The sequence below is a fragment of the Grampus griseus genome (genome assembly GCF_964374135.1).
Source record: "Grampus griseus genome assembly, chromosome: 2".
NCBI lineage: Eukaryota > Metazoa > Chordata > Mammalia > Artiodactyla > Delphinidae > Grampus > Grampus griseus.
Window position 1 is genome coordinate 78,684,193 of NC_139018.1, and position 18,308 is coordinate 78,702,500.

General features: G+C 35.9%; 1 protein-coding gene across 3 annotated transcripts in view; it reads right to left on the reverse strand.

The window, feature by feature from the left end:
- AQR (aquarius intron-binding spliceosomal factor) overlaps positions 1–18,308 on the reverse strand; it is a 121,683-nt gene that overhangs the window by 32,114 nt on the left and 71,261 nt on the right. For all 3 annotated transcript variants that reach the window (XM_082649008.1, XM_082649007.1, XM_082649006.1), the window contains exons 25-31: positions 13,996–14,131; positions 11,895–12,104; positions 9,974–10,111; positions 5,541–5,612; positions 4,004–4,191; positions 3,133–3,304; positions 1,033–1,203 (exon numbers count right to left, since the gene is read on the reverse strand). In XM_082649008.1, the coding sequence (XP_082505134.1) occupies positions 1,033–1,203; positions 3,133–3,304; positions 4,004–4,191; positions 5,541–5,612; positions 9,974–10,111; positions 11,895–12,104; positions 13,996–14,131 (1,087 nt within the window). The remainder of the gene's footprint in view (positions 1–1,032; positions 1,204–3,132; positions 3,305–4,003; positions 4,192–5,540; positions 5,613–9,973; positions 10,112–11,894; positions 12,105–13,995; positions 14,132–18,308) is intronic.

Consider the following 18,308-nt stretch of genomic DNA (forward strand, 5'->3'; position numbering starts at 1 on the left):
AGGCGGGTTTCTCAGATTAGCTATGCACAAGAGGTTAGGTTAGGGTGAGCAGAACTTTCTTCTAAAGGCTCAGTGATTTTAACAACAGATGGTTCTCTTTTTCACTGTTACTATAGAGACGGTGTATTTTTTTCAAATATAGCTCATCTGTAGTCTTCTTTGAATCAGCGTGGAACCAGGAAGGCTTCTGCTCACCCCAATACCCATATCCGTTGCTGAATAATAGGGATGTGGCTCTTATACTTCAAAGTATGCCACCACTTTCAGAAAGTGTGCTTTTGCTGGCACTTTCAAGACCCTAAATTCTCTTCCCATTTTTTCTTCTTGATCTTAGTCACATGTCCTCTCACTAAAAATGGAATTTGTTTTTTCTTCCTCCCATTTTTCTCTTACTTGTGGATGATTTCCAAGAAAAGGTAAAAGAGCTTTTATATAGCTATGTTCACAGCCAAAGTCCTAATTGCATCATTACTAATACTATATTTATGTTTGTTATTCTTTCTAATTGACAAAATCAAGCATCTTCATTTTTATTTGCAATTACTCCATCATATCACATAAAGAAGTATAAAAAAAATCCTAAGTTCTGAATGTACTTTATGATTTTCCTTTAGCCTCAAGAAAAAAACACCCCCCTAAACACACACACAATAAGAAGCAGTACAAATTATACCTCTGTAAGACAAACAAAATAAAAAAATGCTACAATTCCTATTTCTACTATAAAGGACATAAATAATTTCATTAGACATCATTTTACCAACAAAAAGTTTCAGAAGCATTTATTTCTGACTACTGTCAACAAAAATCTTCAATGTGATAGTTGAGACAGACGTTCACAGCAAACTAATAACACTGTCAGAATTGCCAGAGAATGATTTATAGAGTTCCTATTATTTCATTTTCTCACATATTTTAAAAGGAGATAGCAAAGAGACAAGGTAGAACAACATAAATTACTCATAATAAATATAAATCTTTCCATCTTGCCAACAACATGAATAAGAGAACATATTATACTTGTAAAACTACCTTATTTGGTCTTCCAATCAATGGATTGCTCCCGCATCGTCTATTGATGATGTCACGAATAAGATGCTTTTGTCCATTATATGTTGTTAGAATGCTAATCTTGTCAGCAGGGTAACCAAGTAAGCACATGTACATAAAAAGTGCCACTACGTATTCTGCCTCTCCAAGATTCTGTAATGAAAACATTAATCAGATTGTGTATTTATTTCCCTTTATAGAAAAAACAGTTAACTAGCACAATTTGTTCATTTATCACACCTCAAGAAGTGAACAGTTAATATCTTGGACAAGTGAATACCTCTCATAAAACTGAGCAATAACTTATCCTAAACTAACAACGATAAATAAAAATAGAGTATGTGGTAATTACTTCCCTTTAACATTTGCAATATATTTGCAATACATGGAACAATCATAAAATAAGAGTCACCAACTTAAAGGCTTAATATTTCTGGGACCACAACAATCACAATACAGATCAATAATATCCTGTTACAGTGTATTGCAACTATAGTTATGGAAAGAAATATTAACATAAGGAAGCAAGGTAACTATCTTAGAAGCCAGCAGAAAATCCAGTCTAACATATATATCCAGCAGTACCGTAGTTGGCTCTCAATTTTGACACAATGTTTTTCCTTTTTCCTTCATACTTCTTAGTTTTTTTGTGTGTGTATTACGTTCGTTCTCTTACTAATGGTTGCCACCTCTACCAGACCACTTCAGATGGGAAGAGGATGTGGCCTCAAATTGATCATTCTGGCCTGCTGTGACCTTAGAGGGTCTAGGTAAAGATGGACGGGAAGGAGTTTAATACCAAGACTTAAATACACTACTTGAGAGTGAGAAAGCATACACAAGGCTGCTTAGTACAGTTCAACAGAGACTAAATTGAAAGTAACAGATGAGAGAAGAAAGTAAAATGAGAACATAAACATAACATGAAAATCAAAAAAGACAAGAAGCTGGATTTCATGTAAAGGCAACAGGAAAATTACAGGAAGACCTTCAGAAAAATCATTTGTATTCTGGTGACACACAGCTTCAGTTAACTCTTCATCCAAATTTTCTCGTTCTTTGGAAGACAGGAGCCACATGACTGTGTAAATCTTTCCATTTTCTGTATTGATAACAAACTACATTTATCTAAGCATCAGCTAATATAGATAAAAGAACAAATCTTTTGGTGCATATGCTGCCAGATCTTTTTGTAGAGATTATCTGTACATATTTCTATATGTATGTTTTGCTTTTTAAAAAGCAAAACAGGATACTATAGATACACATTGCAAGCTGATTTTTTCATTAATATAGCATAAAAATTCTCCCTGTCAGTAAACCAAGTTATAATGTCACCCTTAGTGGCTATTCAGTATTATATGGAATAGGTAAAAGTGTAATTAAGGTTGTTTCTCCTTTCAAAAATAATTTGCGATAAAAAAAAGATGTGATGAACATTTTAGCATGTAAGTCTTTGCAAATTTATCCATTTTTTAAAGGATAAATTCCTATAAGTGAGAGTATTGCTTTTAATACATACTAACAATATGTTCACCAAATTACTTTCCTACTAGCATTGCATGAATATAGTTTCCCAAACCTAACCCAACAGAGGTGAAAATATATTCCAGTGATTTATACTTGCTACAAATCTATATCTTCTTCTGTGAATTGCATATTCTAGTCCTTACTGCATTTTTCTGTTGGGGGGTTGATTCTTTTATAAGTGATTTTAAAGAGTTCTATACACATCCAGACTTCAACCCATTGTTTTTTAAAGGCTGAAAATAAATTCTGCTCTCAATCAAGCAATATTTTTCTTTATGATTTTGGTAATGAGCTTAAAAAAGACCTTTCTTACCCCAACATTATATATTCATCATTATTTTCTTCTTTTTTAGTATGTTTATATAAGTTTCTTTTCTTTGGTGTATATATCTTTAATCCATCTGAAATGGAAAATTGTGTGTTGTGTGTGAGGTGGAGATCTAACTTTGCTTTATTTAATGGTTTGTCCAAGTGGTTCAGTAATACTGATTTAGGTAGTAATTCAGCCAGGAAAATGCAAAATAAACTTAAAAGTTTCCTATTTTTTCTTACCTGATAAAAGTAAGGATTAGGCTCAGATTCTCCAACTCCCTGAAAATCTTCAACATTAATGAGCTGGAAGTCATAAAGCAAGCCAGCATTTGCTGTACTAAACTCCGGCAAGAGCTGCACATGGGGTAGGTTTCCTAGATTCTTGTATCGCCAGTTGTAGAGGTTGCACAAGCTTTCAAAGACAAATCCCCCCCAAAACAGGAAATATTAGCATTGTAAATCCCCTTTTAATATATATAAGGGGGTTTCTAAGGGATGGGCTCTTCCTGTTAATTTTCATATTATCCACATTGTGCTCTTTTTAACAATAATGCTTTTGCAACCTTTGTCTCCCTGTAAGTAACCAAATCAGAAGATTGATATTACAAGAAATGATAGCTCCATTACGTTCTCTGAGGTAAATGCTACCTTTATTCCTTAAGTAAAAACATCAGGGAAGAGTCTGCACAGTGAAAAAAATTTTGAGGTAACTATGAGAGGGGACCTGTACATTTCATGAACTAAGAATTAGTGGGTTCTCCTCTTGTTCACCTCTAGCTTTAGATTTCAAAATGATATTAATCGTATATCTTTTGGGGGCATGAAAAAAAGGGAGGTGACAGTGAAAAGAAGCTCTTAGCTGAGAAGTTACTTAAATTAATCTCAATGAATAAAATGAAGGATATAATTTGGTCAATTCACACCCCATGCTGAAGGTAATAAAGGTACTTTCCAATTTGTAGATTTGTATCCAGGCAAGTTCCTGGATAACAGATAAGAGTCTATACAGAAGATGTTATCGAATACTTGGATCATCAAAATGATGTCCTTAAATAGAAATAATATCCCTACCATCCACCCTCCCTGCCCCCCGTTGCCCTGTCTCCTTTACCTTGCTCTGGCCCTCCCTTGGGCATCGAGGTCCACAGTAGGAACTCCAACTCTGACAAAGCGAGTGAAGAGAGATTGCTCCATGTTTGAATACTTCTGAAAGGCCATGTTCTTAATGACTGGAGGTAACTGGTGATGATCACCAATCATAATCCAACGTTTTAGTCGGCTAAAACCATCCTGAGGATTCTAGAAATAAAAAGTGAGGAAATGGCAAAATATTCTAATATATTACCCTGTTAATCTCCAATTTATTGCACAAGATTCTTGCTATTCACAAGATGGCTTTAACAGCTTATTAATTCTTGCTCTTCCCCAGTTCCACAGAAAAGAATCTGGCAAATTTACAGAGCGACTTGTATGGGTACCACTGCTCTTGGCTGACAGTGTGTGAGAGAGGATGGAGGGATTGAGAGGCAAGCATGGAATTACCGTACTTTAATATGCAGGGTAACCCAAAGAGGCCTGGGAGACTTAGGTCATAATTAGGCAAAGGGTGCACAGAAAGAAACAGATGCCCAAGCCGGGAAATGGAAAGATGTCAAAGTAAATACCTTGTATCACAATTACGCCAAGAGCCAGTTTGCGAACCCCCCAAGGCAGTAGAAATTATACCTTCTTTAATTTCCTACACTAATACTTCAGTTTCCTACTCTGTCTCCTTGTTCCTTGTAACATATTCTGATAAAATACAAGTCCCAAATAACTTGGCTGTATAAAACAATTTTCGGAACCCAATTTATCTATAAATTAGAGTAGCCTCTATTCTTCAATTAGGAATTCCACATTTTGTTTTTTATGCTCCATAGTAAAGACTATTGTAAAATAAGAAAACATTCTTAAACATCACTTATCTAAAAAAATTCGGGCACAAAATAAAGAAAAGCCATGTACCCAGGGATCAAAAACAATTCCAGAAACAACTCTAAATAAAAGAAATGAAAAAGAAGCTCATCTTCCCTCCAAACTGCCTAACAATGTAATTTTCTTGATTAAAATTACTGTCTTTTTAAAACTTAGAGATAAACTATGAATTTTTAAATAGTGCTCCCAAACAATACAAACTACTCAATAACCAGTGAATAGATTAAAATAGAATACCAAACATAATGAAGTTAAGGAGAACACATAATCATAGCAATTAGCACCCCCAAACTGGGTAGTTCTCTGATGCTACCCCCCAGAATTCTTAAAACTCTACTTTTTTAATAATAAATTTATTTTTGGCTGTGTTGGGTCTTCGTTGCTGCATGCGGGCTTTCTCTAGCTGCAGTTGCAGTTGCAGCAACCAGGGGCTACTCTTCATTGTGGTGTGCGGGCTTCTCATTGCGGTGGCTTCTCTTGTTGCAGAGCACGGGCTCTAGGCGCACAGGCTTCAGTAGTTGTGCCACACGGGCTTAGTTGCTCTGTGGCATGTGGGATCTTCCCGGACCAGGGCTCGAACCCGTGTCCCCTGCATTGGCAGGTGGATTCTTAACCACTGCGCCACCAGGGAAGCCCAAAACTCTACTTTCTTTGTCTCAATCTCAGTATCTTACCTGTAGAAGAAGAGGTATAAAAGTTTCTATCTCCAGAATCTGAGCAGCCTCTTCCATTAAAATGTTGTCATACTGAGAAAGGGAGAAAAAAGAAAGCTTGTCAAAAAGAGAGCTTGAAAGCCAAACAGCTACCACCATGACCGTAATAAGCATCCCCAAACCCCTCAAATAATTCAGATCAAAATAACAACAGATTATTCAAACAGGAAGTTCATGATCTTCTTTACCATTACGCTACCGCTTCTCCAATTCAAGTCTTTAACTTTAAGGAAGTGCCCTAAACATACAACTCTACATTAAGGAAGCCTCGTTTATCATTTCTTGGATTGAGATTATCAATTTAGTTATTTTTAGTTCAGTTTTGAAGTTCTATATAAGCAAGAATCAACCTATGATCATATATGAGGTCATTTCCATTGGTACTCTTATCCTAGGTAGTATTTTGCAGTAATTTTTTTCCCTTATGAATCCTACTTGGCACTCAACAATCTCCTTTTGTTCCCCACCCCAGGCATTCAATCCATCACCAAAGCATGTCAATTTTACCTTCAAAACTCCCTCTAGAATCTATTCGTTTTTCTACATTTCTACTACCACCACCACTCTAATCCAAGCTGCTACTCTGACTACTGCCAGCAATCTCTTTACTAGTCCCTCTCCTTCCTGTCTTGCCTCCTCTAAACCACTCATATAACAAGTCATCACATCACGTCACCTGGTTTCTAACCCTTCATTGGTTTCCATCTTTCCTAGGAAAAAAAGACCCTTAATGTGGACTGTAAGAGATGTGTTAACTAGGGCCTGTATTCAAGCTGGCCCCTGCCTTCCTCTCATACTTTACATGTCACCTTCCTCCTTACTCACTAAGCTTCAACTACATTGACCTATTTCATTTTCTCAGAAATGGTAAAACCACTCATGCCTCAGGCCCTCTGAACATGCTATTTTCTCTTCACTTTTTGTCTGCTTGGCTCTTTCTCATTTTTAAAGTATCAGCTTAAAACCCACTTTATCCAGGCCTTCTCTGACCTCTCAATCTAAAACGGGTTTCACAGTACTCTGTGCCTTTGTCTCACGGCACATCACATTTATAATTCTATCTGTATATTTATGTACTTGTTTGATGCCTGAATCTTCCCTCTAGCCCAGTTTCCAGGAATGTTAGGCACTGCACATTTGTAAAATAATGAAAAGTCAAGTCTTTCTCCAACCTAAGGAAATTTCATTCTTTCTTTCATGTACCTGCTCTTCGATGTGCCCAATTTTCTTCTAGATTTATTCTCAACAGGTTTTATCTTATCCCTTCCACTTCTAATTCTGATTGCTACTTATGATAGTAAGATATCCTATTCCTTGTTTTATCGGTAAAATACTTTCTTTGAGACTTTCACCTAGAACAATTAGAGTTCCTTTATTTTCTATTTTCAAAATTTTCTCCCCTTATTTTGTTTTCTAAGGAAGTGGAAGGTAGGGGGAGCATATTTGCTCTTAATACTTAATTAACTCTTTTAAACTAACTGTGTTCATATATCCTCTAATTTCTGTGCTACTCATTTTACCAAAATATGCTTATATTTGTTCAAAACTGGTAGCTGAGCTGGATTTCCACTGTACATGATAAAGTTAAGGTTCAGTTCTGCACTGTTTCTATCGAAACTACCTGAAAGTTTTAGGCATGTGGATGGGTGTCTTCTCTAGCTCTATCTAATGCTAAATTTCCCTATTACAATGATTAATTAGGTCATCCTGGTAGGAATCTAGGAGAAGGGAGAGGTTCAAAAAGCCATGTTTTCTCAGAAGTTCCCACGTGGACTCTGAAGGTGATAGACACAATATGGAAAACAGTGTGGGAACAGCTCAAAGACGACAGCTTAAAGAGCCTCTTTCCTACCCAGCAATCCCACTACTGGGCATATACCCTGAGAAAACCAAAATCCAAAAAGAGTCATGTACCAAAATGTTCATTGCAGCTCTATTTACAATAGCCCGGAGATGGAAACAACCTAAGTGCCCATCATCGGATGAATGGATAAAGAAGATGTGGCACATATATACAATAGAATATTACTCAGCCATAAAAAGAAATGAAATTGAGCTATTTGTAATGAGGTGGATAGACCTAAAGTCTGTCATACAGAGTGAAGTAAGCCAGAAAGAAAAAGACAAATACCGTATGCTAACACATATATATGGAATTTAAGAAGAAAAAAAAATGTCATGAAGAACCCAGGGGTAAGACAGGAATAAAGACACAGACCTACTGGAGAACGGACTTGAGGATATGCGGAGGGGGAAGGGTGAGCTGTGACAGGGCGAGAGAGAGTCATGGACATGTACACACTAACAAACGTAACGTAGATAGCTAGTGGGAAGCAGCCACATGGCACAGGGATATTGGCTCGGTGCTTTGTGACCACCTGGAGGGGTGGGATAGGGAGGGTGGGAGGGAGGGAGACGCAAGAGGGGAGAGATATGGGAACATATGTATATGTATAACTGATTCACTTTGTTATAAAGCAGAAACTAACACACCATTGTAAAGCAATTATACCCCAATAAAGATGTTAAAAAAAATAAAAGAGCCTCTTTCCTGAGAAATAATTCTGCAAATCTAATGTGATTTAACTTATAAAAACATATCTATAAAAAAATAAAATAAAATAATAAAAATTCTCTGCACCAGATACATTTCATAAGTAACTAACACCCTAGAATATTTACTGAGAAGTTGTCTTTGCTTAAACTTGGATGATTAATGAATAGGTTTTATGGGAATTTACTGTGGCTCTGCTTTGAAAATTAAAAAATTATTTCTAATTAAAAAAAAACATATCTATAGATTCTGTTGAAAAGGAGATTTTAATCACAAAGCAAAATTATGACACAACTATACTGGGTGTTTTAAGGAAGGAAAAGAGTACACAAATGTGCTTGCATGTCTCCTTGGGGACAGCACAGAATCAAAACATATGCCTAATGGAAATTTAACATTCTTTATTGATATAAATGAAAGGACAAAGGAAATACTAGAAGAGTTGAAAGATTAATTAGAGAGTAACAGGGGAGTAGGGGACTGCTTTTTTTTAACATTAAGTAGAGCTACAAAGTTTTTAAGCTCTTACATCAGATGCATGTGTTAGTTTGATAAAAATAAAACTTCAAAATTAAAAATATAAAAGATGTAAGGGATACTATCAGCACTCATGTTAACTATCTTTAGATGTATGTAACACAATGTAAGAAAATGATCAATGGAAATGTGATAAGCTACAAGTAATGTTTTGTAAAATATGCATGTGAACAGCTGCATGAAAGCATAAAATGCTCTATTTAGACTGCATCATTTCCCTGTATTATTAAACTGATATACTTTAATATCAATCCAAAGTATATTTTATGTGTCAGCCCCAAGAAAAAAATATTTAGGTGAAAATTTGCAAAAGGTAAGTTCACACCACTAGGTAAGTTCACACTACCTTTTAATAAATTATCATATTTGTCCTACCTTGCAACTGAGGAAACTTTCATCCAAGATAACAATAATTCTATCACCTTGAATTTATTTAGCACCTATCTTCCAGTGAGCTCATAACATTTAAAAATTGTCAGTTATTTTCATCAACAACAAATGCTTTTGCTAACTTTAAATTCAAACCAGTACACAAACACTATAACTAATGACAGATGAAACAGTTGAGGCAAGTTAAATGATGTGCATTAAAATCAGAGTTTAGTCAGTATCAATAGCAAAGTCACAAAGTGTCTGCAAATTCAAATTTACTGCTCAATTATTACATTCCATTTCAACTGAGTAACAGGCTGTCTTGCCCTTTAGCTCTCCAGTCCTTATCTTAAGATGAAGTCATTTAAATATCTCCTTTGACAGTATAAGTAACTGTATTACACATCCTCACATAGATGGCTTTTTATTTACTGAATGAACAAATAACTGGGAGTGTATGTGTGCTTAAAAGGTAAACAAGTGTACATATTTCTAATAGGTGAAAAACGTCAAATATTATTTGTATAAAGCTTTTACTTCTGTTTGGAGATTTTTTTTAACACAGTGAAAATAAATTAATGTACCTTAACAAGTATTAGAAGTTAGACAATCATGTGGTTATAATGTTACTTAAAAGACATATGTCTGATAACTAAATTTAGAAAAATTAGATTTAGAGTTTACTAATCACATAAACATGGGAGGTTATCGTCACTTTTAAAAGAGACATTTTAAAGTAATTATAAATGCAAACTTCAGTGAGAAGCAGATGTCCAAGGGAAATGGCCTAGGGAAGGGAAGAGAAGGGGAGGGGAAGGGAGGGGAGAGGAGGGGAGGAGTGGGGGACGGGCAGGGGAGGGGGATGGGAGGGGAAGGTAAGAGAACTAACAGCTGCATAGATGAATTAAGGAACTAAAATATAAGTCTTTACCTTGAAGCCTAACTTGACTAAATCATGTCGTTTTAAGGCAGCATGAGTACAGGTCATAGCAATGATTTTGGCTTCTTTCACCAAAAGGTATTTAGATCTGTCTAGTCCACTTCGAAGCAGTTCGGAGGCTCTAAACTCCTATGGAAGTGGGGGAACAATGAGATATTATTTTAGGAAAATAAACAGCTCATGCATATATTCATACAATCCAGTTTATGAGACAATATGAGAAATTAATATAAATATCTCATAAACTAAGCCTAAAGAATCGTAATTCTGTCCGTAATTAATAAGGTACTAATTGAGTTCAAATAATAACTGACAGTCAAGCTACAATTTGGACTGGTTTTTTTGGTATAAGATAAAATATTTACAGTATCAACAAAAATACTGAATAAAATATCCAACACCATTGTGTCTATATTACTCAAGGTCTCTCCAGGAAAACAGAAACTACTTCAAGCATTCATAACAAAGGGAATTTATTGAGGGAGCTCGTTATACAGGTGATGGAGGAGCAGAAAAGCCAACCAGGGAATGGCGAAGTAAGCCAGAGACTGGCAACAGCAGGAAATTATGACCATTCCTAGGCTAGGAAGGATAATGAGGAGGAAGTGCTATCAGAGCCCAGAAACTGGGGTACCAGAATAAGCTGGAACTGCGGTGGGCCAGGCCAGCAGAAACTGGAGCCATGGAAGAGACGAAACCTCAGGCCGAGAGAGCTGGTGCAGAAATATCCTGGCTTCTCTCTTTATTCTATTTTTGCCACATTTCTCATTGGCTAAACCCAGACAAAAGTCAGCTGACATGAGAGGCTGGGAAACTAAAACTCCAAGGACCAGTCTCAGCCCTGACCATGGCAGAGGATCCCCATAGAGGAGAGGAGGGGAATGGACAGCAGATGGACGTGAGGAGCAAACAAGCCGGTGCAGAGCACCTAAGATCAAGTTTTATCACATCGGAACATTATATCATACTTACTTCAGACTTTTAACCATTTTTTTTTTGTTTTTTAAAAAATAATTAAAGCATCACAGGTACAGGTGGAGGTATCCTGTATATATCCCCAGGCAGCTACTAGAAATTATATGTTTTTATCCTTTTACATTCTATTTATGTAATCATAAACATACTATAATACTGTTTTGCAGGTTTTAAAATTTTATTTATCATTATCATACTACATATGTATATACATTATTTATTTATTATTCTGTACCTACCATCCATCCATCTCTAGCCACCTAACTCACACAATACATCAGTGTTTACTGAACATCTATTACGTGCCACATATTGTTGTAGGAAGTAGGGATAAAATCATATCTAAAAGGTACAAAGACTTTAAAAAAGACACAGTCTTTGCCCTTTTTATCTGAAGTAATCCTAAATGTTCTTACTGAGGAATCTGAGCCTGAATGTGATCCTTCTACAGCATTGCTGTAGTCTTCCAATGATGTTTCCAATAAGGAATGAGAAAACTATGAAGCATCTCAGGGCTCCCTGGGTTCCAAATATATTCTTCTCTGTCCCCTTTATATAGTGGTGATTCTTATTTCACCTTAATAATCAGGAACAGTCATCCTGGCTAACATAGCAACCTCATTTTTTGTTTACAGATCAAAGGCATAAAGAACTTAGAATGGCCAAATTCCAAATCAAAGAACCACTGTTAAATCTCCTAATGAAAGCATTCCTTTCTTAATACTAAGACTTTCACACCAGAAAAATGGGGATTCAATTCATATCTTAATTTTTACTTATTTCTTCAACTAGAAAAATAAATGCTTCCAATAATCTCACTTAAAAGTAATAATCTGGTTTGCTAGATTTGAATATTCCACTTACTACATTTAAAAAAAAACAACAAACTAAGCTTAAAACCTTTAAAGGAAAGTTAAAAGAACTTGAGAACCCTTACCTCAAGCTGAGTAAAGATTTTCTTAATATGCCTGAAACATCCTTCAGCAATTTCCATGTCTTCTTCATAAGATCGGCCTTTAAAAATGGGTTGAGGGGCATTTGCAAAGTACTCATGAAAAGGGAAGAAAGTGGAGACTTCAGTAACATCTGGCAACGTGTTACCTTTATTTTTCACTTTGCTGATATACTCTTCCCAACGAGACATTACCTGTAAGAACAAAAGAGACTTGAGGTTAAATTTGCCAGCTCTTATGTTTTAAATAATAAAATAAAAAACGAATTGAGTGAAAATAAGATTTGGTAGGTAAAAGGAAAGGAAAAGAAAAGCAACCTTTGACCCAACAGGACTATTGCTTATCCAAGTCACTGACAGACTGCCCTTCTTTTATAAAAGTAACCTTTAAGACTGTAGGAAAAAAACCTCTTTGATAAAAAATGTACGGATGGGATGGGTAAGAACCTCAGGATCATCCCATGGGACTTTATCTCAGACATTTCAGATTTTCTATGCATATTCAAAACAATTTATGACTGATGATCAAAAAAAACCCACCAAACCTCTCTGGACAAAGAAATTCCTCATTTTTTCACTATCTCAGTTTCTCTCCATATATGGTTAAGTTCAGCTCTAGTAGCTTTTTAATCAATTTAGCACTTGTCAACCCTTCTCCTAGACCTTCATAATTTTTCCAATTCTCTGTAGTATACTTATAAAGAACTTCTGGTTAAGCTGCGTATATATTTGAAAGCTCATTTTATGACTTTTGTGACATAAGTAGTTCAATTACCTCCTGCTATAAATGTTAACTATGGCTCTACTCAGTTCCTACTTAATCTCCATTTTTGTAATTCTCTCAATTTTTCTGTTATAATTTCAGTGTTTCTCAAAGTGTGGTCCTTAGGCAGAATATCTGAAAAGCTAAATAAAAATGTAGATACCTGGTGCCACACCTTACTAAAACAAAGTCTCTGGGGACAGAGCTTGAGAATTCCCTTTTTAAACAACTTTCCCAATGTGATTATTGTGTGTTCAAAACTGTGAGGCCTTCTGAGGCCTCAAGTTCATATTTCTCAAATTTATTACTTAAGGTTCTATAATTTATATATTATTTCTATTACTTTTAAAACTAGTTTTCACTGAGAGCCTAGTGATTTTTATTTTGTGACAAACATGCATTTAAGCATGATCTTTACTCCATTATTCAAAGTTCTCAACAGTCTGAGTCTAATGCAGACAACTTTGCAAGATCATGCATATGTCCTGTGTTTCACAAGGAACCATGAAATCAGCTCATTCTGAACGGACTCAACTGGTTTACCTGCTTATAATGAGCATAAACTCTTTTTTCATATATATTTTACCATTTCAGTGTTATGATTTATACCTAAAACATACAAATACCATTAGAACAAAGAGAACAAATACAGTTATACAAAAATCTTCATTATTTATGTTTAATCCATTTAAAATTATTAGTAAACCAGTTGACTTTTAAAGTTTATTTTTATTTATTTTATTTGGCTTTACATTTCTCATTAATTTTCACACCCCCAAACAAAAGCAAAAACATGCCTCTAAATTGAAGTCAAAGAATTTTTAACTTAAACTCCTACTTTGAAATTAATTCTAAAACAAAATGTACTTCTAGAAATTTAAAAAGGAAGTATGTTTTTCTTCATTACTTGATTAATATGCATAGCAAAAGCAAGTTAAAGAACTGTATTTGTTACCACTGGGTAGGTAGACTGTTTGGTTATAGTTCTATAGTAATGGAAAAAAATGAAAAAAAAAAAAAGAGAGAGAGAGAGACTAGAAACTTTGTCAATAGCAAGAAGAAAATGTAATATATATTTATAAAGTAGCAACATTGGCCTTTCACTGAATGAGTCATCAAGCAAAGTTATTTAGCAAAGAAAAGTGAAGGGAACAGGAAATACAAACATTTAACACTCACAAATATAGCTTTGGCAATAGCATATATTTTAATCTACTCAATAAAAAAGTAAGCTTTCAAGAAAGGATCTCCAGAACCCATCCCAGTTTCCAGCTGAAGACCATATTACAATAAAGTGTGATTTTAAAACCCTTAATCTCTTACCTGATATAAGAAGAAATAGCCTGCAGTTTCACAAGTATATGACGCATCTCCTGGAACCCCTAGACTCTTCTGCAATCGTTTGACTTCTTCTAAAAGTTCTATTCTTCGAGCTAGGACATAATTAACTCTTCCATACCTAAAAATTTCAATTAAGCAAAAAGGCAAAATTACATAATGAAGAGACTTGCAAGGAAACTGTCAGCGAAATATTGAAGAAAATCATAATAGAAACGATAAATGGCCAAAGAGAAAAAAAGAACGGTAGAAAACATAAGTTTATATTTACTATAAGTAACAGTTCTTGAGTTATTTTATACTAAAGCTACTTAAAATGTACCCTATGGATCAGGGCTGATCTGCAAATGTGTTAGTGGTCTGTGAGACAGGAAAATCAACTACATTACTAAACACACCTCTAGTTTGGCTTTTTTTTTTTTTCTTCATAAAAAGACCTTCACAAAAAAGGAAACACTACAGTGCATTCAGGTGCTAGTTCATCTCATAACAGACCAGAATATAGTTTACAGATTAGCTACTCTTAATAGCACTATCATAAAAGTAGGTTAGCTCTAAAGGTTTTGAAAAGTAATTTTAAAATTTATTTGATCATTCTTTGGCATAGAGCATGGAGCTTGGCATCTGGATCAAGTATGTTCATAAATGTTTGCTGAATGAGTAAGAAAACTAAAATTTGGAGAGTACCTGGCCCAGAGATAGGTAGTTAAGAAAAAAAGTGGAACCAGAATTGGATCCCAAAGCCTATGTATACTCTTTCCACTATAAAAAGTGCCTCCTTCAATCCTTTAACACTAATTAAAAAAAAAAAAAGCAACATACAATGGAATTCTATGTAATATTTGCTCAATTATTCTGTAAATCTAAAACTGTACTAAAAAAAGTCTACTAATTCATTTTAAAAGCAAGGTACAGGAACACCTCATTTTATTGTGCTTCACTTTATTGCACTTTGCAGATACTGCATTTTTTACAAATTGAAGGTTTGTGGTAACCCTGCATTGAGCAAGTCTATCAGTGCTGTTTTTTCCAACAGCATTTGCTAACTTCATGTCTCTGTGTCACATTTTGGAAATTCTTGAACTATTTCAAACATTTTCATTATTATTACATTTGCTATCTGTGATATGTAATCTTTGATATTACTATTGTCATTGTTTTGGGGTGCCACAAACCATGACCATGCAAGATGGCAAGCTTAACCGATAAATGTTGTGTGTGTGTTCTGAGGTGCTCCATCAGTTGGCCATTCCCCCGTCTTTCTCCCTCTCCCCAGGCCTCCTTATTCCCTGAGACACAACAATATTGAAGTTAAGGCCAATTAATAACCCTACAATGGCCTCTCAGTGTTCAGTTGCATGTCTCACTTCAAATCAAAAGCTAGAAATGATTAAGGTTAGGGAGGAAGGCATGTTGAAAGCTGAGACAGGCCAAAAGCTAGGTCTCTTGTACCAAACAGTTAGTGAAGTTGTGAACGCACAGGAAAAGTTCTTGAAGGGAATTAAAAGTGCTATTCCAGGGACTCCCCTGGTGGCGCAGTGGTTAAAACTCTGCCTGCCAATGCAGGGGACGCACGTTTGATCCCTGGTCCGGGAAGATCCTACGTGCCATGGAGCAACCAAGCCTGTGCACTACAACTACTGAACCTGTGCTCTAGGGCCCATGAGCCACAACTACTGAGCCCATGTGCCACAACTACTGAAGCCCGTGCACCTAGAGCCCATGCTCCACAATAAGAGAAGCCACCACAATGAGAAGCCCACGCACCACAATGAAGAGTAGCCCCTGCTCACCGCAACTAGAGAAAGCCCACGCGCAGCAACAAAGACCCAACACAGCCAAAAATAAATAAATAAATAAAATTTTAAAAAAGTACTACTCCAGTGAACACATGAATGATAAGAAAGTAAAACAGCCTTATTGTTGATATGAAAAAAGCTTTAGTGGTTTGGACAGAAGATCAAACTAGCCACAACATTCTTTTAAGCCAAAGCCTAATCCAGACAAAGCAAGGCCATAACTCACTATCTTTAATTCTACTAAGGCTGACATAGGTGAGGGAGCAGCAGCAGAAGAGTTTCAATCTAGCCAAGGCTGGTTCATGAGGTTTTAGGAAAGAAGCTGCCTGCAAAACGTAAAAGTGCAGCGTGAAGCAGCAAGTGCTGATGTAGATGCTGCAGCAAGTTATACAAAAGATCTAGCTGTGATAACAAAGGTGGCTACACTAAACAACAGATTTTCAGTGTGGAAAAAATACAGCTTTCTATTGGAAGAAGATGCCATCTAGGACTTCCATAGCTAGAGAGGAGAAGTCAGTGCCCATCTTCAAAGGTTCAAAGGACAGGCTGACTCTCTTGTTAGGGGCTAATGCTGCTGGTGACTCTAAGTTGAAGCCAATGCTCATTCACCATTCCAGAAATCCTAGGGCCCTTAAGACTTATGCTAAGTCTACTCTGCTTGCGCTGTGTTAATGGAACAAAGCCTGGATGACAGCACATCTGTTTACAACATGGTTTACTGAATATTTTAAGCCCACTGTTTGCACCTCCTGCTCAGGAAAAAGATTCCTTTCAAAATATTACTGCTCATCGACAATGCACCTGGTACCCAAGAACTCTGAAGGAGATGTACAATGAGATTCATGTTGTTTTCAGGCCTGCTAACACAACATCTGTTCTGCAGCCCATACATCAAGGAGTCATTTGACTTTCAAGTCTTATTATTTAAGAAATACATTTTGTAAGACTATAGCTGCCATAGACAGTGATTCCTCTGATGGTTCTGGGCAAAGTAAACTGAAAACCTTCTGGAAAGGATTCACCATTTTAGATGCCATTAAGGTCATTCGTGATTCACTGGAAGAGGTCAAAATATCAAAATTAACAGGAGTTTGGAAGAAGTTGAGCCTAACCCTCCTGGATGACTTTCATGGGATTAAGACTTCAGTGGAGGAAAAAAAACTGTAGTTGTGGTAGAAGTAGCAAGAGAACCAGAATCAGAAGTAGAACCTGACGATGGGACTGAATTGCCTCAATCTCAAGATAACACTTTAACAGATGAGGAGTTGCCTCTTATGGGAGAGCAAAGAAAGAAGTTTCTTGAGATGGAATCTATTCCTGGTGAAGGTGACATGAAGACTGTTGAAATAACCACAAAGGATTTAGAATATTACATAAATTTAGTTGACAAAGTAGCAGCAGAGTTTGGTAGGATTGACTCTAATTTTGAAAGAAGTTCTATCATGGGTAAAATACTACCAAGCAGCATTGCCTGCTACAGAGAAATCAAGATTCAATCCACATGGCAAACTTCATTGCTGTCTCATTTTAGTAAGCTGCCATAGCGCCCCCCCCCCACCTACCTTCAGCAACCACCACCCTGATCAGTCAGCAGCTATCAACGTTGAGGCAAGACCCTCACCAGCAAAGATTGCAGCCTGTTGAAGGCTCAGATGATGCCTAGCATTTTTTAGTAATAAAGTGTTTTTTCACTAAGGCATGTACATTGTTTTTCTAGACATAATGCTATTGCATGCTTAGTAGACTATAGTATAGTGTAAACAATACTTTTATATGCACTGGGAAGCCAAAAAATCCACGTGACTCGCTTTATCGTGATATGCACTTGATTACGATGGTCTGGAACTGAACCTGCAAAGTCTCTGCGGTATGCCTGTACACAATTATAAACAATAGCATAGTTACAGATGATTATTGAAAAAGAGACTAATAAAAACTTGTTTGGGAGAAGTAGCATTATGAGTGATCACTCCCTCTCCGCTATCTTACTAGATACGAAAATTTTTGTTTAGGGAAAGTGATATTAATTTTATTGTGAAACAATAGTCACTATTTTTCTTTTTAATTATGACAAAGAGAGAAATATGAAATAAATGAACAAACAAGCACACACATTATTAACAAGATCTGGAGCTTGACTTTCCTATCAGAAAGCAAAAAGTACGTTTTTCCTGAGAAACATGGTAGCACCTGAAATCATTTTTAAAATTCTGCTGCTTTTCTATTATAATATCTTTAAATACCAGGAACTGAACTGTACCACACTTATAATTACACTATTTAGCATACCATGAGCACCCATACATTCGATGAATTATGGATTGGTAGATTTTAGAGTTGAGCCCACTTGTGTAAGTTAGGTTTAATAATAAAAAATACCCATGGGAAGAACTCAGGGAAGCATTACAAGCTGATCCAAAATTAAGAATCTACAGCCCTAAATAAATTAATGTGTGTTGATCTTGCCCTCTGACTTTTCAGAAGCTAAAATATTTTGGG